Source organism: Erythrolamprus reginae, chromosome 2 (assembly GCF_031021105.1).
Source record: "Erythrolamprus reginae isolate rEryReg1 chromosome 2, rEryReg1.hap1, whole genome shotgun sequence".
In the NCBI taxonomy this organism is placed as follows: Eukaryota; Metazoa; Chordata; class Lepidosauria; order Squamata; family Dipsadidae; genus Erythrolamprus; species Erythrolamprus reginae.
Window position 1 is genome coordinate 109,580,064 of NC_091951.1, and position 26,956 is coordinate 109,607,019.

Below are 26,956 nucleotides of genomic sequence, written 5' to 3' on the forward strand. Positions count from 1 at the left end.
CTCAGACAGAGTCCTGGGCGAAAAGGAGGATTTCGAGCCAACCAGACCCTTTTATAGGGCTGGCTGGCTCCACCCAGGACTCTGTCATCGGGTGGCCAAGCCACCCAAGATTTTCGGCCGAGATCTCGCAAAGCCTCGCGAGGTCTCGGCCTTCCAACATGGCGGCTATGCCGGTAGCCGTGTCCCCCGAGCCTCCAGCAAAAGCGCAGGGGGATGAAGACCACCGGCGGAATTCTATTATACATGTTGCAATCAGGTAATAAATGTTGTATAAAAGAAATAAGTAGTGATTGGGAGCCTTTTTATTATAGTGGTTAAGACATCAAGCTAGACCAGGGGGAGGCTAAGTTGGCTCTTCTATGACATGTGGACTTCAACTCCCAGAATTCTTGAGCTAGCATGATTAGCTCAGGAATTCTGGGAGTTGAAGTCCACAAGTCATAGAAGAGCCAGACACCAGAAGAGTTATAGTCCTTCCTTAGGCACACAGCCTGCTGGGTGACCTTGGGCCAGACATTCTATCCGCTCTTGGAAGCAAGCAACGCAGGCACACACCACTTCTGATATCTTGCCATGAAACCTGCAGGAATTTTTCCAAGCAGTTGCCAGTAATCAAGATTGACTTCAAAGGCACCCCTCCCCCCCAAAAAAGTAGGTACGACATCCCACTATACAGTAGTGATAGTCACTATAGAATATATGCTGAATCAGCAACATCTGTTAATTGAAGAATGCTGGCAATAGGAATATTTAAATAATGACAAACCATAGTTTGTAAAAGATCCCTTACTTGCAGATTTCCCTTTAAATAACCGTAAAATGGAAGATCAAGGATAGGGAAAACAATGCATAGGAAACAGGGGTTTCCAGAAATAGAGTGTGAGCATCTGTGGAATTCTGCTTTTTTTTTTTTAAAGTATCCCATCGACTCAATTCTGTTGATTTTAATATCCTGTTGCCAGCTCTTACCTTGAAAAAACAAGTATAGCTGAAACTAGCATGATTTTTTAATTATGGTAATTCTTTCTTCATGTTAACTCTACTTTTAGTTATAATAATTAGAATCATATACACCCTTTTAGAAATCAGATAGGTACATGTGAATATTTCCTTCTTGTTGGGATTTTAGATAAAGAAACAGACTATGCATATCCATCAGTAATGTTCATTAATAGAAATGGTTGCCAGAATCTACTCTTAGGAGGGGACAATTTAATCAATTTTTACACAAGTCATAAGTCCAACTTGATGGGGTCAATTTTTCAAGAACTTTTTATAAGTTAGATTAAATATAAAAAGAAAGTTAAGAGGAACTGGAGGCATAAGAGAATGTATAAGGGAAACCTGCATTTACCTTATGATTACAGTGTTCACTTAATAATCACTGCAAAAAAGTAAACTTGGTCAAGTAGATGCCTCAACATATGTTGATGTAAGGTGAAAATTCTGAGTCCTATTACAGTCATAAGTTGAGAGCTACCTATAGTCATTTAGAATAACAGAGTTAGAAGCGACCTTAGAGGTTTTCTAATCCAAATCCCTGCTTAAGCAGGAAACCTATACCATTTCAGACAAATGGTTATAGAAACAGAAACATAGAAGACTGACGGCAGAAAAAGACCTCATGGTCCATCTAGTCTGCCCTTATACTATTTCCTGTATTTTATCTTAGGATGGATATATGTTTATCCCAGGCATGTTTAAATTCAGTTACTGTGGATTTACCAACCACGTCTGCTGGAAGTTTGTTCCAAGCATCTACTACTCTTTCAGTGAAATAATGTTTTCTCAGGTTGCTTTTGATCTTTCCCCCAACTAACTTCAGATTGTGTCCCCTTGTTCTTGTGTTCACTTTCCTATTAAAAACACTTCCCTCCTGAACCTTATTTAACCCTTTAACATATTTAAATGTTTCGATCATGTCCCCCCTTTTCCTTCTGTCCTCCAGACTATACAGATTGAGGACAGAAGGAAATCCAATCTCTTCTTTAAAACTACCAGTGTAGGAACATTTACAACTTCTGGAGACAAGCTGTTTTACTGACTAATTGTTCTGTCAGGAAATTTCTCCTTAATTCTAGATTGTTTCTCTCCTTGATTAGTTTCCACCCATTGCTTCTTGCCTTGGAGAATAACTTGGTTTCCTCTTTTTTGTGGCAGCCCCTGAAATATTGAAACACTGCCATCATATCACCCCTAGTCCTTCTTTTCAACAAACTAGACATACCCAATTCCAGCAACTGTTCTTTATATGCTTTAGCCTCCAATCCCTACATCTTCCTTGTTCTTCTCTGCACTCTTTCTAGAGTCTCCACATCCTTTCTGCATAGAGGCGATCAAAACTGGATGCAGTATTCCAAATGTGGCCTTACCAAGTGGTATTATAAAGTGGTATTATCACTTCAAGTGATCTTGATTCTATCCCTCTGTTAATGCAGCCTAGAACTGTGTTGGCTTTTTTGGCAGCTGCTGCACACTGCTGGCCCATATTTAGATGGTTTTCCACTAGGAATCCAAGATCCCTCTCACAGTTACTACTGTTGAGCAAGGTACCACATATACTGTACCTGTGCATTTTGTTTTTCTTGTCTAAATGTAGAACCTTACTTTTTTCACCATTGAATTTCATTTTGTTAGATAGCACCCAATGTTCAAGTCTGTCAAGTTCCTTCTGTATCTTAAGCTTATCTTCTGGAGTGTTGGCTGCTCCTGCTAGCTTGGTGTCATCTTAGTTCCCATCTATCCCCTCATCCTAATTATTAATGATGATGTTGAAGAGTACTTGGTACCCATTAACTGAGAAATGATCACAAAAACAAATTATCTCATTCTTTACTGATTTGATTTGATTTGATTTGTATGCCGCCCCTCTCCGAAGACTCGGAGACTAACAACAATAAAGAAAACAATGTAACAAATCTAATATTAAAAAATAATCTAAAAACCCCCAATTTAAGAGACCAATCATACAAACAAGCATACCATGTATAAATTCTATAAGCCTAGGGGGAAGGGAAAAAAATCCAGTTCCCCCATGCCTGACGACAGAGGTGGGTTTTAAGGAGCTTGCGAAAGGCAAGGAGGGTGGGGGCAACTCTGATATCTGGGGGGAGCTGGTTCCAGAAGGTCGGGGCCGCCACAGAGAAGGCCCTTCTCCTGGGTCCCGCCAAATGACATTGTTTAGTCGACGGAACCCGGAGAAGGCCAACTCTGTGGGACCTAACCGGTCGCTGGTATTCGTGCGGCAGAAGGCGGTCCCGGAGATATTCTGGTCCGATGCCATGAAGGGCTTTATACCTATGGCTTATTTTAAGTTTCACACACAATAATTAAGTATCGTAAGCTCAATGGTTTTTAATTTCCTATTCTACTTAACAGTTACCATAGTACAATGGCTAAAATCTACAGTCTGGAAATTAGTATGTTCTTGTTCTGTCTACACACACACACACACACACACACACAAAGCTAACTTTGTAATTTTTGGGACAGCCATCCTCTCTATGTCCTAAGAAAAAACAGTGGCAAACTACTTCCAAAAATCTCATTAAAAAACCCTTGCAAGGTCTTCTCCAGAAGGCAAGACTGATTTTTTAAAAAAAATATGAAAGTTTTTACATGGTTAAAGTGATTATTCTGCACATGAGACCTTTTAATTAACTTGTCTATCATTTGTTAACACTTTTTGTATGGGACTGCACACAAAATTGGGGAACAGTGGGAGAAAACTTTGTATGTGGACCTAAGGTCATGCACCTTTACCCTAAGACAACCTTCTTCAACCTGACAACATAGATCTACCAGACTATTCCCATACATTATTATTTTTATTATTATTAATTGGACTTACCTCCTCCTGTGGATTGGAAGACGAGAGGGATTGTAATCAAAGATTTGAAGTGCCCTGTATTGGGGAAGTCTGACTTACAATATTGCTATCACTTTAAGGCTAATTTTAACTCCAAATCCAGTGCCTAGAAAACATTACTTTGAAACTTGGATGCTCTAAACCAAAGGTGCATAAGTTGCACATTGCCTATGTTGATATAAATTAATTGGCACCCCATTACCACAACTTTACAATAAGAATGGCAAGCATGCACTTAATAAATATTTATATTGAGATGGTTCAGCACTTTGGATTTAATCTCCAAAAGATATTTTGGGGAGATAAAAATGCAATAACTATTAGAAATATTTTAAATTTGCCATGCATTTTTCAGGGATATACACATACATACTATACATAGAAAGGTAAATATGGACCTCCTTTTCCATGCTACATTAAATTCCCTTCAAGATGTTTTCAAGCCTTCACATCTCTGCTTTGAGCCGGCTGCTTCTCACTCTTCAAAAGTCACATTTACAATCTACGTAGTGTTTCTCAACTTTGGCCAGTTTAATATTGTGGACTTCAACTCTCAGAACTCTAAATTCTTGTTGGAAGTTGAAGTTAATATGGCTGGGAAGCCTCGGATTCATGTGACAATACACGGTTACTTCCAGTACTCTGTCCTTTTCCTGACTTATTCCTCACAGACTCCTGTGATTTCTGACTTGGATCTGTTATGGTTGAAACTCTAATTCAGTGGTTCTCAACCTTTCTAATGCTGCAACCCCTTAATATAGGTCCTCATGTTGTGGGGACCCCCAACCATAAGTCTAGCGCCAATTCTCCCAACAGAGCTTTAAGTTGATTGGCAGGAAGGGCAGAGGGACCACCCCCACTGTAAACGCCTGATAGGTGGGATTGTAAAAATATGTTCCAAGGCGCCAGAATAGAAGCTCTAGTTCCTAACATCATGGGAAATTTGTCTTTTCCCATGGTCCTAGGTGACCCCTATGAAATGTTTGTTTGACCTCCAAAGGGGTCCTGACCCCCAGGTTGAGAACTACTTCTTTAATTGGTGTTAACATCTAAAGAAAATTGGGTCTTGAAAAACAGGAGGATTTCTTTGAATTCACACATGTGAGAAAAACAGGAAAGAGAAGCCTCACAACTAGGCTCATCACTCACTTGCTGAATATTTGGAAGAGGGTTTTGTATTGTAAAGGGGGTTATGTGTAATGGTGGGCTCCTGGCGGTATGACTAATTGTGCGCAGCTCTGCGGCTCTATGCACGAGTGTGGGACCCAGCACAATTTTGCTTCCCGCACACAGGGATGCACTTGCGTGCACATTTCAGTGGATTTTTTTGCTTCCCCACATGTATCCCTGTGTGAGATTTTGCTACCTGCAGAGGTGCCAGAAGCAAAATTGCACTCGATCCTGCACTTGTGCACCCAGCTGCGGAGCTGCGCACAATTAGTTGCACTGGCAGGAGCCCACCACTGGTTATATAAACATATGTCAGGAACTTAAATGGGTGCTTTTCCTTCTAGCTGTTGCAGCTAGGTAAGTAAAGTAGACGCTCCGGACATATGTCTTTGAAACATTTCTCCCTTTTGCAGTTGTAAAGGAAGAAACTGTACAGAAATAAATGACAGGAGAGAGTTCTAAGCTAAATCATCAATGCAACCCTTGTTTACACTGTTCTCCTTCCTCTTTGTTACCCTCTCTCCACCCAAGCGGCACATGGTTGTATTCCAATAGAGAGTTTGTTCCTTTTCCTGTTGTACTTTTGGAAAGCATTAGACAGGATACATCTGCAGGAATCCTAGAACCTAATCCTGCACATGCTATGGTGGTGTTATTGACTAACAGGTCATAAAAGCAGAGAGAGGGAAGAGGGAGAGGGAGAGAGGGAGATAAATATGTTTCTTTGTTACTTTGCATCCTTCCTTGTATCCACACCCAGTTCCGTATCTGACAAGCATCTCTGTGGCAACCTATCTCATTATCTCTCAGAACAGAATGGAGGGACACTTATTTCAGTCAGCATCCATTGTTTTTCATGGTCTGCCTTTAGTTAAAGGAAGCAAGAAGTGGTGATACAGCTTTCACAGCCAGTCCTATAAATGCTGGAAGTTAAGTCGATCAAGGACACAGGACCTGCTTGATATCAAGAGGAAATTTAGATTTGGGAGGTGTACTCCGAAATGAAAACAGAACAGAAATTGGTGCTCATTTTTAAATTCCACATCCAATTAGAAAAAAGGGAATATATATGTTTGTTCACTTGACCCTTTGTGCTGTCTTTCCAAACACATTTTCTGACCTATTTTTTTTAAAACGGGGTACAAAAACAAAATGTGTTCTATAAGAAGAAAATTGTGTGCAGTTATCTCATTTTTTAAAATCTAATTCTTCTCTTAAAGAGTATAAGTAGAGAAGGCATTGCACCAAAACTGGGAAATATATGGAAAAGGGCATAGACTGCCAATTGTATTGATCAGTGTAGGAAGGAAGACATTTATCCAGCTTTATGTAAGAGGAAACAAGTCATCACAAAATTATTTTTCACAATGTTTTATTATATTGAGATGCCATGACAGCCAGTATGATGCAGTAGTAGTTATAGGCTTATACTCAGAACAGGAAGACTGATGTTTTTCTTAGCGGCTGTTCTGTCTGGGTCCCTCCAGCAAACACCAACCCAAAAAGAGAATCCAGACACACTGGTAAAAATCAAAGGCAGTTTATAGAATTCAAAGCAAACACAGGTAACACAAAAGGTCCTTACAAACAGGAACACGCTGAAACTTCAAAGATGTTTCACGAAGGCCATGAAGTAAAACAGGATTCTTGCTGTCAAAAACAACGCTGGAGATAACAAACATACACCTCCCCCAAGTCTTCCAGTCTTCTAGGCCACAAGCCAAGATCAGAGACGCTGAGAAGCAAAGCAGGGTCACAGAACTTTCCAGTTGATAACGCTCCACATGGCTAAAAGGGCTTGCCTGCCTTTTAAACCCTGCTGAGGAGAACCACACCCAAACCCAGCTGTTGCCAATTCAGTGATGCCAATACCTTTCTAATTGGTCCCGCCTCTGAGCTGCATGTCTCTGTCTCATGTCAATTATAGCCTGTGCTTCCTCATCCAATGAAGCCAGGCTACTGGCTGGGGAGAGGCCCCCCCCCCCCCCGGGGCTCTCAGGCTGCTCCCACTCATCCTCTTCCTGACGTTCCTCTCCCCCGTCTGCCTGGTCCTCCCCCTCCTGTTCACTGTCCTCCTCCTCCGGGCCTGGATCCAGCAGAGACGCAGCCGGTCCTTGAGGAGCCTCAGGCTGAATCACAACAGCGGCCTTCCGGAAGACCGGTAGGGTGGAGATAATGCAGATCTCTGGAGGCAGTTGGATTCCAAAGGGTTGGAACTGCCACAGAGAAGGCTCTTCCTCGTGGTCCCGCCAACCAACATTGTTTGGCGGACAGGACCTGGAGAAGGCCAACTCTGTGGGCCCTTACTGGTTGCAGCAAGGTATGAGGGAAGAGGCAGTTCCGTAAATAGTCTGGCCCTGAGCCATTTAGAGCTTTAAAGGTGATAACCAACACCTTGAACTGCATTTGGAGACCAACTGGCAACCAGTGCACTGCGCATAAACGTGGAGTAATACGGGTGTACTTTGGTACACCCATTATTGCATGTGCTGCTACATTGTGCAGCAGCTGAAGTCTCCGAATGCTTTCAAGGATAGCCCCATGTAGAGCGCATTGCAATAGTCAAGACGGGAGGTGATGAGGGTGTGAGTGACTGTGCAGAGCGCCTCCTGGTCAAGATAGGGCCACAACTGGTAGACAAGACGAACTTATGCAAAAGCCCCCCTAGTCCTTGTGCTCCCCAGAGAATGAAGTGCAAGATCCAACTAATGCTATAATAAATATTATCCTTACTTCATTCCGTATTGAAGTTTATTTACAAATTTCCATACACAATTCCTCTATAAGAATTTATATTGTCCTCCATCCATTGCTGTAACAATATGTCTCTTATGAAGACAGAAATGATCATGGTGTTAAGGATTGACTTTGGCATAATTGACTACCCAAAGCTCTGAGTCTTCTAGACATCACAATTGGTCCCAAAGTGAAGAAAATATCATCAGAGCAGGATATCAAGAGTGTGGATTGGTATTCAGAATAAACTGGAAATTCTTTGATTTAAAAATATTATATTTTCAAGGGATTTCTGAAAAATGTTTTTATTTATTTTCATTGCTAAGAACGCATTTTTGTATGACATCCAAAGGTTTGGTCTCTTTTCTTCTAAGGCTTGTTAACTGATAGCTGCAGGGATAAAGTAATGCTTACCCTTTTTCATCTCTCTCTCTGTCTCTCTGTCTCTCTCTCTCTGTGTCTCTCTCTGTCTCTCTCTCTCTGTCTCTCTCTCTCTCTCTCCCCCTCCCTCCCTCCCTCTGTTTGAAATAGCCTTTTCCTCTTACATTCATTTCTGCATCAATAAGGAACTAAGGGAAGAATTCTCTGTGTACAAAACTAGTTTGTTGGACTCTCAATTTACGTGTGATTACTAAAATATATAAAAGGGTTAGGAGTGTTCACCCTCAGATTGCTTGGCAGAAGAGTTTCTGAATACAGAAACTAATGTTTTGCTCTGTAAACAACAGAGCAACAATGTGCTTGAAGTTTCCTTTTCAAGTTTCAGAAGATTGGTTTGGTGGGGCTTTTACTATTGCTGCAACCAATGAAAAATAGAAATTAACAGTTAAAAACACCCTATATTTTTATCCTGCGGAACTTTAAAAGCAGGGGAAATTTATAATCTTTTAAAATTGGAGTTTAAAAATAAAATATACATAGTGCTTTCCTTTTTTCACTGTCATTATAATCTAATGTAATCTAATCTCCACTGCAAGACTGTGAGCATATATATGGATGCACATGCTGTAAATCTATACGTTGCACTGCATGATCTGTCATCAGTATATCGTTCCTGTCTATTTCATGAAATCAATTATAAAATGATTTCAGTATTGAAACAAAAATAACAATTTAACAGCCTTATACTGACCACTGTCGGCATATTAAAGTTGGCAAATTACCGGTAATACTTTCTGAAGTGCGTTTAATTTATTTAGTTAGTCAGTTTCAAAGTCTATCTCCTCAGAAACAACTCTCGATCGTTTACATGTTAAACACTATAAAAAATATATAAATATTAAAATATTACTGTGCCAAAAAGAAAAATCAATATCCTTGATCTTTCTCTAGCTAATAACTTAGCATAAGCTAATTTTAAAATTTTCCCTGGTATTTTCCTCTGAAAGGGGCAGTGATTTTATTCAGTAGCCCTCCTCTTCCTTCTAGTGATAGTATTCTTTTTATAGTTGCAATTACAATACAAATAATAACTTATAGGTTTGGCTTTCCAGATGTTATTGCACTCCACTTTACATCAGCCAGAGTGCTGATGGATACTGAGAGATGTAATCAGCATCTGTTAGGCTTTAGGTGTTTTTTGATTCATGGATTTAGCCTTTGTGCTTGGTCCAGATTGTTATCAAAATTTTTGTCCAGAATTTCTGCTTTCCCGAACATATGTCAGTAGAAGTATTTTCTGAAAATGTCTAAATACTCAAGTTCGTGATCATTTTTAATGAAGATCAAAGGAATAAACTGTGCTGACAGGAAACAATAGATTTAGGCTGCTTCCAGGTAAATACATTATGCAAGTACTTCATCTTTTCCTCGGAATATTTATGGAAAGAAAAAAGATGAAAGAAAAAGGTGGGAAAGTTCAGGGGAGTTATAAAGACAACATCTGGATTCGCTTACAACATTCTGCAAAGGAGGTAGGGAAATTACACAATATAGTCTGGATATTCTCTTCATTTATTTAATTCAAAAGTTAATTCACCTCACATTCATCAATAGTTTTCAGATGGACCCATTGGAAGCTCCTACAGGGGGGAAATGGTTTAATCTTCCCATGATGTAATCGATGTCTAATCAAAAGAAGACTTCTGCTTGACAGTCCTTGTTAGCTGTCAGCTGTCTGGTTGTAGGCAGTGCTCTGCCACAATCAAACTGGTCTTTCCTATGCTACGGCTAAATCTGCTAAAAATTATTAACATTAATAGTTTTTATAGCATGTTTGTTTGATATTTTAAATCAAATAGGCTTCTGAGGATATTTCCACAACTTCCTGTGTTTCAAATTGAATAGTATTAAATACAATGATATGTATTTTTAACTGTTTTTTCTTAATTTTTTATGATGTTTTTAAATTTATTTTATATCTTGTTGTAAGCTGCCCAGAGTCCTTCGGGAGTTGGGCGGCATTGAAATTAAATAAATAAACAAACAAATAATAAACAAATATAAATGTATAAATTATTGTGACATATTTGTATTTGTTACTACATTTATATTGACTGCAAGCAGCTTACTCTCTTCCCTTAACATAATGGACAGACTGGGATCCATGTAGCTTTAATAACAATGTCATTTGTATGAATCCCAGCGACCAGTTAGGTCCCATAGAGTTGGCCTTCTCCGGGTCCCATCGACTAAACAATGTCATTTGGCGGGACTCAGGGGAAGAGCCTTCTCTGTGGCGGCCCCAATCCTCTGGAACCAGCTCCCCCCAGAGATCAGAATTGCCCCCACTCTCCTGGCCTTTCATAAGCTCCTAAAACCCACCTCTGTCATCAGGCATGGGGGAATTAAGATATTCCTTTCCCCCCAGGCCTATGCAAGTTATGCATGGTATATTTGTGTGTATGTTTGGTTTCTTAGTTATTTTAATATTAGATTTGTCATATGCTGTTTTATTATTGTTGTTAGCCGCCCCGAGTCTACAGAGAGGGGCGGCATACAAATCTAATCAATCAATCATTAGTCCCTCTATAGTTTTGGCATGCCTTGTGACAATCTAAGCTCAAATATTTCAACTGGTGCTCTCTCTGGGTCCTAGTCAATTACCAACCAAGTACCTGAACTACAGCAATATGTATACAATATGTCCTAGAATTTGGCTTGCTTGCTTTTTTTCTTTTTTTCTTTTTTTCTTTTTTCCTTTCTTTCTTTCTTTTTTCTTTTTTTCTTTTTTCTTTTTTCCTTTTTTCCTTTCTTTCTTTCTTTCTTTCTTTTTTTCTTTTTTTCTTTTTTCTTTTTTTCTTTTTTCTTTCTTTCTTTCTTTCTTTGATTTCTATGCCGTCCCTCTCCAAGGACTCGGGGCAGCTTCAGTGTATCTTAAGTACTTCTACCTCCTTTAACAGAGTGTTGGTTTCTTTCTTTTGGGAAGTCGATATCAGACTTGATTCTAAATGCCTTGAACAAAGGATTAAAAAGAAAAAGAACAGCTAGTCAACATTATAATAATCCAGGAAGTATCTGCCTCCTTCTACCATTTCATATACTGCTGCTTCTATTACTATACTCACTGCAATACTCCAACAAGAAAAACTTTGCTGAGTTTTTGGTACAAGAAAAACTTTGCTGAGAGATGAGTAGGTCAATCAGAAAAGGCATGTATTTTATTTATTTATTTTATTTATTTATTTGTCCAATACACAATACATATTGAAGAGAATAGACATGTAGTAATATATATAAAGAAAAGGATAGAAGAAAAGATATAAAAATAGAGGAGAAGATATATGAAAGGAAGAAAAGATATATGAGATAAAGGAGAGACAATGGTACAGGGGACGAAAGGCACTCTAGTGCGCTTATGTATGCCCCTTACTGACCTCTTAGGAACCTGGAGAGGTCAATCGTGGAGAGTCTAAGGGAAAAATGTTGGGGGTTAGGGGTTGACACTATTGAGTCTGGTAATGAGTTCCACACTTCAACAACTTGATTGCTAAAGTCATATTTTTTACAGTCAAGTTTGGAGCTGTTAATATTAAGTTTGAATCTGTTGCGTGCTCTTGCTTGTTGCGGTTGAAGCTGAAGTAGTCATTGACAGGCAGGACGTTGCAGCATATGATCTTGTGGGCAATACTTAGATCGTGTGTTAGGCGTCGTAGTTCTAAGCTTTCTAGACCCATTGTTGTTAGTCTATTTTCGTAGGGTATTCTGTTTCGAGTGGAGGAGTGAAGGGCTCTTCTGGTGAAGTGTAAGACTGAAGGTGTATCTATAGAAAGTTGATCAACATTAATCAAATAGCTTTGCTTTTAATACAGTTGTAGAATATTTTTAAGAGCTTTTAGAGTTACATTTGGGACAAAGCATTCTTATAAGTTAAATGATAGTGACACATTTCTCACCAGTATATTATGAGTCTATGGGGATTCTAGTTTCCAAATAAATAAATACATTTTATTTTCTCATAAATATCTTACCTATTTTTCCAAATTGCAATTCAGTTTGATTTTGGGTACAGACAGGAACTGCATTTTTCTTTGATGTTGCTTTTCTGTCAACTCTCATTTTTATACGTGCAAACATACGCTGACCAAGAAGTGAAAATATTTAAAGTTCCTTTGGCCATGGTGTAATTGAAAAATTATTTATAATATTTTTAAATATTACATTATTTTATCCCCATTTAGAACTTCCAGAACTTTAATATCAGGCTTTTCCAGGAATTTTCCTTGCTGAAAAGAAGGAATTTCTTTAGTGCCTTATGCGTTTTCCAACATAGAAACCACAATACCCTTGTATATACAGATCTTCTTTTGTTATTTTGTAATCTGGTCTTTAGAGTTCAGTGCAGATTGGCAGATTGTCTTTAAATATGAGCAGTTTGTTTTCTGTAAAAATGCAACATGTCCTCATAGAGATCTTCGATTGCATGGAGAATTGTAACCATGGTCAGGCAACATGATTATTGCCTGTCTCCATACCTTCTCTAACAACATGAGGTAGTCAGAGGCAAAGAGCAGTATTAGATGTCCCATTTTCTTCTTTGATTCCATTTGCTAAAGGTCTAAAAGAATTAATTTATGAAGAGCATTCTAAGACCAAAAGTTTTTTTAAAAAATTTCAAGCAAAAACTCCAGAAATGGTTTCCAAATAGAAACCAAGCTACATAAATTCTTGTTTAATTAAAACAACCCATCATGTTTACCATCCATTATTGCATTGTGAGAATCAGTGTGTCTTTCCACTTTTATGCATAAAAGATTTTTTAGTCATCAAACATTCCAGCCACCTGCCATTTGTAAGGAGAGAGAGGGAGGGAGGGAGAGAGAGAGAGAGAGAGAGAGAGAGGGAGAGAGAGAGAGAGAGTATATTTGTGGCCAACACACACAAACACCAAATGTGCACAATTAATTTCTGGGTGCTTTATTCAGTGAAGCTGATGCCTCTTGTATCTTATAAAATTTCTACATAAAAGTTTTTTGTGACATGTGGCAGCATCTGCCTATTCTGCCTGGACTTAGAAGCTGAGACATATAAGGCCTGGTCAAACAAAGTCATTCCATGACATTCATATGATAGAGGTGATACTAATGAATCAGCGATGTATTCATATTTACTAACATTAAATACTAATGTTAAAGCGTGCGTTATTGAATAATCTATTTTATAGTATCGTGAACTTCATTTTTGTTTCACTCCCTAGATCTTGTTAGTGGCTATTCTATGACACCACCCATTCTCAGCATCACAGAAGAGGAATATATCATCAATGCAAAGGAGACCTTAAATATTACTTGCAGGTAAGAGTCAAATAAGAATATTTTTCATGCAGCTCCATCTGTGTGTGATGTGGTAATTTCTCCTGTGCTTGTTAAGGAGAGTCCAAGCATGGGTTAACTTCAGTGAAGGGCTACCAACATTTTTACTACCACACTGTGGCCGTGGCTTATACAGGACGCCCTGCATTTTCTTTCAACATCTTTCAGTGAAAATTGTGTGCTCTGGGTGGAGCACCATTTTCGCTACCCCACTGCCCCACTCCCGCTGTCCGGACAGTAGCCCAACCCTGGTTAACTTCATTGGTTTTCATGGAGGCTGAGTCAATTGATTAAATTAAACACGCCCTCTCTATCTGCTCCACCGGCTGTGATGATTCAGTTTTTCTAACTCAGTCGGTGTAAGAGGGACATAATATTTTAGCTGAGCTGGGGGGGGGGGGGCTCTCACCCAATACCAGGTGACCCAGGGCTGCTGGTGACCATTGTACCATTGGTTGATTCCAACACCAATAACCCGGAACTGAAGGCAGTGTTCTTGGCCCTTCAACATTTTGAGTCGATGGTGACAGACGCTCATGTCCTGGTCCTGATGGACAACATGAAACCCGGTCCCACATCAACTTCCAGGGGGGCACATGTTCCAGGCATCTGATGAAGAAAGTGGAGAGACTCGGTCCGTGGGCTAAGTCATATATGAAATCGGTCCAAGCAGAACACATCTCGAGCAACTCTAATGTGGAAGTGGACTGGCTGAGTCACTCCATGATGGATCCAGCAAAGTAGTGGCTGCATCTTCACCTGTTGAGACTCTGCCTGGGATTTTCATCTGGCCGGTGGTGGACTTGTTTTTGACTCTGTGCAGTGCGTAACTCCTGAGATTTTTCTCCAGGTTTCCGATGCAGGGAGTGGAAGGGGTCCATACTATCTGCAGTCCCTGGCCTCCTGGTGTCTTGTATGCCTTCCCTCATACCAAAGGTGATTTGGAAGATGCTCATGGAAGAGGCGTAGCTGCTCCTGGCCACTCCCAATTGGCCCCAGTGAACGTAGTATGCGGATCTGGCAGATTCCAGACCACCGGATTTCCCTCAGCCAGGGGGCTCTCCTTCATCCAGACCCGCATTGGTTACATCTGACCATCTGGCACTTGAGGCGTGTCTGCTCTGGGATGACAGATTCTCAGATGACATGATAGTCACCATCTAGGCATCTTGGCGACAATCCACGCACGTGGATGCCTATTGCAAGTTTTGTTCCCAGTCCAGCTGGGACCTGCTGGCTGCCTCAATTCTGTAGATTTTGGACTTCTTGCAGGCAGGTTTTACAAGGGATTGCCCCCCCAAAAAAACACTTTGCAGTCAAGTTGTGGCTTTGTCAAAGGTTCTTCATCTAGATAATCTTCAACTCTGTATTACCATCCCGCAGTTCAGGGTTTTTTTGAGGACCACTAATTTGAGGCTCCAAGTTGTTAATTGATAGTCTTTCTGGGATCTCTCCCTGGCCCTGCAAGCTCTCACATCCTCTCCATTTGAGTTAATGAGGACAGTATCGCTCCAGTTCGTGATGTTCAAGATATCCTTCTTGGTTGCTATCACCTCAGCCAGGAAGATTTCCGAGTTGGCAGCGCCCTCAGTGCACCAAGACCTCTGTCTTTTCCATCTGGACAGGGTTGTCCTCTGGCTGGATCCTTCTTTTCTGCCTAAAGTGAACTCCTGGTTCCATTGGGCTCAGGAGGAGATCCTTTCAGACTTCTGCTCCAAGCTGTCACATCTGTTGGAACAGCACTGGCATACATTGGATGCCAAGAAGGCCCTCCAGATTTATATTCGATGAACTGGGGCATTGTTTGTGGCATTTCAACCAGCCTCCATGGGTCACAAGGTCACACCCCAGACAGTCACTGGCTGACAGCCTGCATCGCCCAAGCCTACGAAAGCCAATCCATGCCGGTTCCCAGTAGGATTACTGCGCATTCCGCCTGTAGTGCGGCCACTTATGTGGCCTGGGGCATACAGGCATCTGTTGAGAAAATATGTCAAGCAGCCATGTGGACTCCATCTCTGTTCATCAAATATTACAAATTGGACATGTTTGCCTCACCTAAGGCAGCCTTCAGCAGGAGGGTTCTTCAGAAGATCTACTCCCTGGACCTGCCTTGTCCCGCTCACGAGATTTAAGCTTGGGTATATCCCATGCTGGACTCTCTTTAGCAGGGCACAGGAGAAGTAGCATTGGCTTAGCTGTATGGTCTTCTCTGTGTGCTGAAGGGAGAGTCCCACCCTGCCCTGGCTTTGAAGTCCAGGTTTGCCGGATTTTGGCTCCCATTGTTCTCCTTTTATGGATGTACGCACCTTGGTTGAAAAACAGAATCATCCCAGCCGGTGGAGAAGAGAGAGAGGGCATGTTTAATTTAATCAATTAACTCAGTCCCCCAATGACAACCAATTGGCCTTCTACTTGAGAAAACCTGAATCAGTAAATGCATGGCACACTGACCTGTCAGATTTTTACATCTGATATATACTGTCTCTGAATTTAAGAGTTTGTCAGCATAGTCATGACCAGTAATGGGTTGCAGCTGGTACAGTTGGGATCGGGGCTCCGGTAGCAGAAATGGAGATGCACACGCATCTGCGCACACCTGTGTGAGGTTTTTGTTGTTGTTGTTGTTGTTGTTGTTTTGCTTCTGTGCATGTGTGGAAGCAAAAAAATAGCCAAAATCTCACGTGCGAGAGCTAGATTTCACTTTTTGCTCATGCACAGAAGCCAAATCTTATGTTGACAGGTGTGCACTTACGACGATCCCAGAAAATGTATCGATAGCGGCCAGTAAGTGCAACCCTTGCCTGGTCATGATCTGTTTATTAGCAAGAACTACATACATATTTGCTCTGTTTTTTAAATTACGAATTGTTGAGTAAGAGATTTCTTGTGCAATATGGGCATAGTACTAACACTGATTAGTTATTAATTTAGACAAGCCATAAAACCAGCATCCATTCAAGTACCAGTATGCACTTATTTAGTCAGGCAATTTCATTGTATTAGGAAGTTCTGATGGACATCAACCAAAGGAAAACAATATTTCTTATCCCCTGAGCGAGTAATGCCTTTTATTTCATATTTCCTCCAAAGAAGAGAAAGTGGTTATATGAACATATTTTAGTCCAAATCACATTAAGAAATAATTTAGATGACAAAGTCTCAGAGGACACAGGAAAGTTTCCAATTTCCAAACTGGAATATTATATGAAAAGTTGCTATTGCCAAAGTAAAGAGGCTGATCTGTTCTCTAAATCTTCCCAAAGAGTATAACCATTCCCTTTGTTTTGATCCAGTTTATCCAGAGATAATAATCTGATATATTCATATCAAGACAGAAAGATTAAAATATGATTATGTTGTGCTTCCAAACTCTAAATTTGCTGAGAAAGAATTTTGCAAGATTATTGGTGCATTTTAGCCCTCGCCTCTTACAAAGTTCAGATCCCCTATGCTCTACACACCTTCAGAAGAATCAACTATTTTTTGTATCCCCCATCCCGAGAATTTTCTGCAGTGCATACTGATGCTTTGTTCAGTGCCACATATAAATATCTATTTACTCCCAAAACATCCCTAGAATGGTAAAAGGTGACTAGAAGACCTCCAAGATTCCCCCCAACTCTGCTATTCCGTCCATTGATTATACTACTGCATACTACACCATATTTGCACAGAATACTTTCCTATGCTCTGGTTCAGGGGTAGGCAAAGTTGGCTCTTCTATGACTTGTGGACTTCAATCATGCTACTTCAGGAATTCTGGGAGTTGAAGTCCACATGTCATGGAAGAGCCAACTTTGCCTACCCCTGCTCTAGTTTCACTTACGAGCACTGAAATACAATCAATCAATTAATTTAAAAATTGCAATTCTTGAAGTGGTACAACAAAGACTTTGACGATTGCATGTGGCTCACTATAGAACTCTCTGGCATAAGGCATAGTGGACCTTGATTTCAATTGCATTAAAGGAGGACTTATAAAGAGGTAGTCCATCAACTATCATGATCAGCACAGACTGCCTCTAGAAATGAAAGCAGCCTTTCAGTAGCTGATCTTACATTATATTTTTATCCATCATAAACTCAACCATGGTTTGTTTAATTAAAACATTTTCCCACATTTGTATGATATGCATAACTTAACAATAGAGGTTGGGGTTATGCAATGTGTCAAATTAAAATGGTGTCACTGTGGATTTATAGGAGACATAAATTTATACACCAATACATTTCTTGTTGACACTGGTGCGACATCTTGTTGGCACTCTGAAAAATAGCATTTTATTCATTAAAATATTCTAATATGATGCAATTAGGACTTGGCTCCTCAAAGCACTTCAGATGAAGATAACTTCATAGCATTCTAAAGCTGGATAAAAGTATTTATGAAAATATCTTTCGAAACCTTATGTGCATTTTCACTATGCACGTGATAGAAAAGTTCTATGCAGTTATCTTATGGAAACTGACAGCAGAAATGTGTAAGGAACGGGTGTTACACGTCTCTCGTATTAGGCAAGTTCAAGTATCGAATCAGCAAATATTCCGAAAGAGGTGCAAGTTACTGCTATCTACAATTTGATAATATGACAGCAGTGGCAGCTTGTAGCTATCATTATTAGAGAAGAGGAAATTTGACCAGTCTCCTCTCCCTACTTCTCACGGATAGACAGCAGCCAATTAGAAGCATGAAAGTTTAGGACAACTCTGGCTTATAAAAAAACTGAACAATTCTCAATATTCAAAATTGCTACTCCCTCTCTCCTCCTCGTTCCCTCCCTCCCTAAGGATCATCCCCCAGATACCTACTGTAATTGCATTTTCTCCCCTAGCTGGCAACTAGGAAATAAGTCTATAAATTATTATTATTATTATTATTATTATTATTATTATTATTATTATTATTATTATTTAAATTTGTATGCCGCCCCTCTCCAAAGACTCGGGGCGGCTCACAGTAGTGAGCTTGTAAAGCTTGTAATATGTGTGGTGAACTATGGATAAGTCTGCAAAGCACTGCAGTGCCTTACAATTTTGATTCTCCCTTTATTATTCAATACAACTTTTACCATGCTAGTTAAAAATTTGAGACTTGTGTTTCAAAACACCTGAGCAGAGGAAAGCTGCTGTAAAATTTAGAGACAGATGGAAGAAAACCCTCAATGCTTGAATTAAAATTAAGTATCACATTGCCTTGAAGCATGGTACATGACACATAGGGGAATCTGATTAGGAAACAAACAAACCTCACAAATAGTATTGATAAACATCTAGTTTTTCTTGACTCTTTTACTACCACCACTTATGTCTGCCTTAGTTCTTGCTGCTTGGTCCAACTATACAATATACAATGGCAATAGAATAGCATTGCACTTTCTTTAATTGGTTTACAGAGCCAGCATATTGTCCCCAACAATCTGGGTCCTCATTTTACCAACCTCGGAAGGATGGAAGGCTAAGTAAACATTGAGCCTGTCAAGGCTGAACTACTGGCTGTGGGCAGTTGGTCTGCAATACTGGATTCTAACCACTCTGCCATCATGGCTCCTGCAGAAACTTAACTGGATGGACTCCCTCGCTCCCTCCCTTCCTTCCTTCCATCCATCCATCCATCCATCCATCTATCCATCTGTCATCGCCTCATTCCAAAATATTCTGCAAATTGTAGTTCTATTCTCCTCTTTGCAACAGGAAAATGTAAGAAGCATAAAGACCATTATTACAACTTAGAAAATTATCCAATGTGACTTTGCTTACAGAAAGAATGGGAGGGAGGATACAAGAAGAGAAACTTGTCATAGAAAGGAACATGGTAATCCATCTAACCCACATTTTCTTCTTCTTTTGGCTGCCTAAAGAGGCCAACATCCTTTGGAATGGTTGTGGCCTGGCATTCAAGAAGACACTGTCCAAACGGGAAAGGAGAGTGACTCAGTGGTAGTGAGCGTCAACGGCATCCGAACAGTCAAGGAAGAAGATTGTGAGGGCATTGATACAAAGCCCTATTGCAAAGCCTTGACACTGACTGGGACTCAGGCGAACGACACAGGTTACTACCGCTGTTACTACAAGTACATCAATGCCAAAATAGAAGGCACCACTGCTGTCAGCACCTACGTGTTTGTGAGAGGTGAGAGGGGGAAAAGACGTGCTTGGCCAAAACATGCAGATTAAATTCCTAAGTGTTTATATTCCTTGGCCAAAAACTGCAATAAAGCTTTTTACAATGTGATGGGAATTTACCATTCAAAAAGTAGATTAATGAAGGATAACTTATTTGCACTTTAATCTTTTATTAGGGAAAAAAAAAGATGATCCCACATTTTGAAATGGAGATGCAGCATTATTTTGTGCAGGATAGAAATTGTCATGAGAAAATTTACCAGAATACTTCTATCCTGAAATTTGTCTGACATTGTACTTGTTGACTAGCAACACTGCCATCAGATTCTTATGTCAGCTTGTTTCCTTGTTGCCTACATAACTAGAAAGTATTTTTTTTTAAACAAACAGCTGGATTTACTACAGCAGAATGAATAATACACAATCCCAGAGCCAATATATAAATAGTGACTTGAAACTAAGGTTCTCTTGTGTTCAGTGATATTATTATTATTATTATTATTATTATTATTATTATTATTATTATTATTATTATTATTAATTAGATTTGTATGCCGCCCCTCTCCGTAGACTTGGGGCGGCTCACAACCGTGATAAAAACAATACACGATAACAAATCTAATAATTAAAATCTAAAATAACAGTTTTACATTACAAACACCCCCCGCCCCAAAACCCAATAGATAAAATACATACACACAGATCCTCCTAGGTTTCAAGAGTGGAGCACAGAACATCCATGCTGATTTTGCAGTCACACCAGATAATTGGATCCCTCCATTTATGTACACTGCTAAAAAAAATAAAGGGAACACTTAAACAACACAACATAACTCCAAGTAAATCAAACTTCTGTGAAATCAAACTGTCCATTTAGGAAGCAACACTGATTGAGAATCAATTTCACATGCTGTTGTGCACATTCAACTTTGTACAGAACAAAGTATTCAATGAGAATATTTCATTCATTTAGATCTAGGATGTGTTATTTGAGTGTTCCCTTTATTTTTTTAGCAGTATGTTTTCATTTTATTCAGTTGTAGTGACAACTTTATTCAAACAGGTTCATGGGCAATGCATAACTTATATATTAAATGATTTGAAGAGTTAATGTAAGACAATAAAGCTAAAGTGTCTAATGGTGATGACAAAATATAATAACTTTTCCATTAAACTTCAGTTGTGAAGATCTACTGAGGTTTTTGTTGTTTTACACATACCGTATATGTGCCCTGGTGATAAAAAATATATATCTGGAATGTCTCAAAAATTAAATTAGAAGCCAGACATATCTCTTTAGGAAGGGCATTCCACAGCTCAGGAATAACCTGTAATTATGTAGCATAAGTCTGATAAGAAAGGCACTTATGATAAGGAAAGCACTTTGGGTGTAGCCTTGTGAGATACCCTGTTGTATATTTTTGAGATAGGAAACATACTGAAAAGGCCTGAACACAAATTGGCAACCTGTGCACTATTTTAATATTGAAAATATATAAATCATCAAGCCTTAAACTTTCGGAAATTATGGTATTTTTCAGAGTATAAGACACACCTTTTTCCTCCCTAAAAAAAGGCTGAAAATTTGGGTGCATCTCATACTCCAAATGTAGCTTTTACTAAGCTTACCTTTTACAAAGCTGTTTTACCTTTGCCTGCTTTTTTCATTGCTTCTCTCTCTGAAAACAGAGAGAAGTGAAGTGTTGTAGAAACCTTTTTTAAAATCCCCAATCAGGGGATAAAAAGCAAGCACAGATGCTCAAAACTAGTAAATGAATGTGCTGAAGCTGACCAGACTAGGGACTAGCCAGATGAATACCTGGTAAATTCATTATTTGTTCCCTATTTTCCTCCCCAAAAATTAAGGTGCGTCTTATATTCCCCCCCAAAATTGGTAAGTTTTTCGCTAGAGTTTTTACATTATTTTCAAAGAAAGTTTAATGAAAAATACTTTATTTCATGGATTTAGATCCTATTTTTTTCTCTAGGTACTAAGATTGCATACAGTATATTTTGTTGGATCTTCCAGGTTTTTTTCCAGATGGAAAATAATTCTTGGGAAATAGGCTGAGCTGATTGACCACAAATCACACACTGAGTTTCTATGATTGAATAAGATCTTAAAGCTAAATTTCTCTGCTATTATATCCATTATGCCACACTTAGGTTTCTCCAAGAGGAAGTTTCCAGAGAATGGTAGTACTTAACTAATTTTATCTTCAAACGGCCTCACCTGAGTGATCAGGCAAAGCTTGTAAAAGAACACATATGCCTCTACTGACCAAGGGAAATTGAGGGAATGCGCCCTCCATTCAATACAACATTTCTCCAACCAAAGACCACTTAACCAGAATATCACAGCTTTGTCATATCTCAATTTGATTGTACACTCTACAGAGAAATTCATTTGCTTGAGAGGCTTAAAAAAAACAACAGATAATCAATTATTGGTCTTGATTTAGCCAGTTATCAAAATCTGCAATTTGTGTTCATAAGCTACTTTCTGCTTATAACTATACTGAACTTTCAATTAAATAAAACCATGGGAGTTGATTGCAAAAAGACAAAAAAGCTATTGATTGTTCTGAAATTTTTGAAATATCTGTAAACTGTATTTGAAGGAAGGTTTGTTTGCAATCCCAGGTTGCAAGAGAGGAAAATTTTCTTTTCCTTATAGCATCTATGTAGAACTGCATTCCTCCTCTGTGCATTCTAAATATTTATGTGCCATATCCCTCTGTCAACTGCATACAACTAGTTAAATTTGGCTGAATACAGAAGGAGGAAAAGGCTTTAAAGACAAACCAGTATCCACCCTCTTGTGTAGTACTGTTGTAGCCTGTCGTCTAGGGGATTGAATTACATTGGTGCCTGGGATGGATGTTTCTGTTGTCCTGGAATTCAGGAGCTTTCAGTTCTAAGATGCCCTAGAAATACAGTAGTGGCCCAGCTTACCGGCTGCTAATTTAATCAAATTGTTTTGGATATAGAGTAATAAAGTTTTTTTTGATAAAAATGGAAACAGAAAGAGATGAAAACATGCATTGCTACATATGTTAAGAAAAGATTCTCTCGTCCTCTCTCTTACACATTGCTTTGAATAATAATAATTTATGGTAGATTTTTTCAAGATTTCCAGAATGTTGTAATTTTATCCATGTTTAAAGAAAACATCATGCCCATGAACTAGGTCTCATTCAAATAGTATTTATGTTTAAAATTAAGAAAGATTGTGCATTACAGCTCTTTCAGATGAACCTCTTTATCTGAAATATGTGACTCAGCATGTAAATTTGTAATAACTTTCTTCCTAATATAGTACATATTAATAGGATTAGCAGAAAAACATATCTGTAATTGTTATCTCAACTTTTAATAAGAGTTCTCTAAAACACATAGTTTATTTTATATGAAAGATATGAAGAATTATTTTGATCAAACCAGATGGAATGAAAAATATAATACAGTGCTAAAAATACCAAAATCCCCGTTCACTTCAACTTTGGAAACTAACTAAAAGGACTGTGTTTGCTCCAGTTCTTTGTCTAAGGATTACTGCACAAATAATCAGCCTATGTTGGAAAGTATCAGAAAAATAAACCAGTAAGACGAATACAGTATATACAATGATGAGAAGTGACGATTTAAGTATGAAAAGTACAAACGTGGTTATTTAATCCTAATAAAATATCTGCCAAAGATTTTTCATTTCACTGAATTTCTTTCCATATCCTTTGCTGAGCACTTCTTGCAGACAATACGTTACATAATTCAGTATGGTTCTCCATTCTTGGATCCAGACTAGCAATATTGATAAGCATTAACAACCAGATATATATTTCATGTATAATGTAGTTACAATATCCTGCAGAGGCAAATGTGATGTCTTATGCATTTATCTCTCCAAGTTTCTCGTAACCTATGAAGTCTAGTTCATTACCGGTTACTCTTAATTAGTTACTGACCAATTAGTAATAGAGCTCAGGTGCTACTTTTGTTTTGTAACAGTTAAGGATTATTTCATAATAGGAAAAAAGAGAAGAATTACATCACTTCTGTCTTTGAAACTCTCCTTCTGTAACTAGCTTTCCTTTCCATATGGCAGTTTGCTTTTGTAGAAACAACAAACACATCTTGGTGCAATTTGGAACATCTAAGTGACATCCATTTCACATTCATGTGGATCTAGTGAACATGTGGTCACATGACTGATCATTCACATATATGTGTTTGTTATTGTACAACAATGCCACTCCATATGTCTAGGAGGGAAGAAGAATTGCCACAGTGGAATTATGTCAAAGCCAAATATGATGTGATAAAAACATGTCTGGAACCACACATACACATATATATGATTGATTCTCATGCTGCTGAGGCCAACTAGAATGTTTACTTTCAATGGCATGGGACATAGCAGAATAACAGTTTTATCACTAGCTCAGGGTTGAAGTAAAGAGTCCTTGATGCTCTTAGTCCTTGGTGCTGTCTTGCAGACATTTTAATATCCAAACTAGGTAACATCACCACTGACTAGCACTGATGATGTTAATGAATGAAATGTTGTAAGAAAACAATCAATCTCACTTATATTTCATATTTCTAGACCACCCAAAATATCAAGGATATTTTAATTTTGGAACCCTCATCAGATATTGCCAGGTATATCACCATAGATACAGTGGTATCTCTACTTAAGAACTTAATTCATTCTGTGACCAAGTTCTTAAGTAGAAAAGTTTGTAAGTAGAAGTAATTTTCCCATAGGAATCAATGTAAAAGCAAATAATGTGTGCAAACCCATTAGGAAAGAAATAAAAGCCTGAGGCGGCAAGGAGGAGCATGCGCCTTTATACACCCAGGGCAAGGCTGCCTCCCATAGACTGCACCATAGAGAAAGAAACCCAGGTGGGCAAGAGGGGGAAACCTCCCATTCCTTTGACCGAAAGGCTGCTGCTGCTACCTGCTTCCTCTTCCTTCCCATGCTGAAGGGTTCCACTCTACTCTCACTCACTCGCTTTGTAGCTGGTGCCTTTCCTTCACTGTGGTGACTCCTCGGTTTGGCTGAAGCCGAGTTGATCTGGCCAGGGCGAAGTGCCCCCTTTTGTCTTTCCACGCCCAGACGCTCCGGGAGGCAACCTCACGCCCGGTGTATGGGAGGCAGCGCAAGGGAGTCACCACAGCGAAGTGATTTATTCCCTCTTCAAGTGCCCGGAGAAAGGAAAATGTTTTGTTTGCTCTGGACTGCCAAAGCCTCCTTAAGTGACACCAAAAGGCTCCTCTGGCAGCCCAGAAAAGCCCAAGATGGCCAGGATTAAAGGGGGAATGGCAGGAAACTGGCCAGGCCTTCGTGCCGCTCAAAAATTTCCTGGGAAATTTTTCCAGGCTCGGGTTCTTAAGTAGAAAATGGTTATTGAGAAGAGGCAACAAAAATCTTGAACACATGGTTCTTATCTAGAAAAGTTGTTAAGTAGAGGCGTTCTTAAGTAGAGGTACCACTATAGTTCCCAAATTTTGAACCACATTAAAGCATTCTGGGCGCTAATCCATGCAGAAGATGGAATCTCCTTCCCTTCGCCTTAAGCACATCTTGGGATCCCTTTTACACGCCTCACTTACTAACATCTTGTCCTTCCTTTGGATAGAGGAAACGCAGTGTTTAGAAAACAAGAGCTCACTTTTAAAGAATGCTACTGCTTTTGAGTTATCTGGGCATTAGTGTAGATCACGGACTTTGGGTATTTAGAATGCAGTGTAAATTTAATATGGCCAATTAATGCTGAGCTCTTGTGGTTTGCCCACTGAGCAACTGTTGCTGGTATGTTAAAATAAACCATTCTCCAGTAACAAACTCAAAATAACAATAGCCAAAGGCATTAGACGTTTGGCAGGAATTTCCCCTCACAAATGTTAGTTCTGTCTTAATCTAATCTGCCTTGGTCTTTGCTATGAACATCTGTGGCTGCTCTTCAAATACATCCTGGAGGAACATTTATATAAAAACCCAGAGATGGAATAAAACCCAAAACCTCCAGTCAGGAGCATTTAGCAACAAAGAAGCTGATGTACTGTATTGCCCGGGGAGGGGGTTGCCTTAAATTGACCTTGCACAATTGTGTGATGATGAAGTAAATTTGTTTTCTTAGTCTATAAATCCATTTTGCTCTTTGTCAGTGTAATCAGAGAGTAAGCTGAGGACTCAGGGATATAATGAGCTCCTAGAAAAGAAATGTAAGAATGAATACTTCAGAGCAATTTAAAGGTTGGTTTAGGATAAAGGAGGCCTTGGACAGTCTTTTTTCTACAGATCTGGGATTGGTCTTCTATTCCTCTAAGCCCCCAAATCCTCTGTTGCTTACAAGGGTTTTGTTACCTAAGCCAAATAATTTATAGTCTAGTTGCTCCAGAGCAAATGTTGCAAAGGTAGTTTTGCACTATTTTCTATAGAGCTGTGTGCTCGACAGGTTCCTTTTGGTAGACATCTTTGCCTTATTCTGCCTCCTAATGCCTCCGAATTTTACCCACCCATTCTGAAGTCAATGCTTCATTAGTCCTTAGCATCATCATCCTTTCCCTCTCAGTCTTTCAGAGGTGGGGCTTTATCAGTTTCCTACAGAGGTCAGGTCTCATTGAAAATCACAGTAAGAAAGGGAGGAGGAAGAGAGGAGTAATGAGACACTAGTTGCAGTGATGTTTTCTTTCCTCCCTCCCTCCCTCCCTCCCTCCCTTTCTTTCTTTCTTTCTTTCTTTCTTCCTTCCTTCATTGCTTCTTAAAGAACTTCATTCAGCAGTACAGTAAAGACAGCCCACATGACAGTGATGCCTAAATCACTGTATACAGTATTCCAATTAAACTTTTTTCTAAGCTTCATCAAACAGTCATCCTCATCTATTTCCAAACACTCCAGTGCACCTTCATCTTATTCCTACCACTTAGTTGGTTCCCACCCCGCACACCTGCTGGATATCATTCATTCAGAAATTTGTACAATTTTCCCCAAATGTCATCTCGAATTCTTCCATTGTCAGCCAAGTCCTACTTTCATAAGCACAAACAACAGCAACAAGGTTAATTTATTGACACAGATTTTAGCCCTTTTTTACATACATCTGCATCTTTATTTCTCTGGATATATTCATCAAATGTATAAAAATCAGACCATTGTTTTGTTCCATTTTGTTACATCTTTGTATCATTAGTTTTAGAAAAGCCCAACTTAGTTATTTTTCTTTATTATATTCCTTAATTTAGGTTCTTTTCTATTATTTTATGTTAATCTTCTAAAAAATATGATCACCACCGGAT

General features: G+C 39.2%; 1 protein-coding gene across 1 annotated transcript in view; it reads left to right on the forward strand.

The window, feature by feature from the left end:
* The window catches only part of FLT4 (fms related receptor tyrosine kinase 4), a 147,021-nt gene that overhangs the window by 37,407 nt on the left and 82,658 nt on the right, over positions 1-26,956 (forward strand). The window contains 2 exon segments of the mRNA XM_070739087.1: positions 13,410-13,506; positions 19,386-19,657. Coding sequence (XP_070595188.1) covers positions 13,410-13,506; positions 19,386-19,657 — 369 coding nt within the window.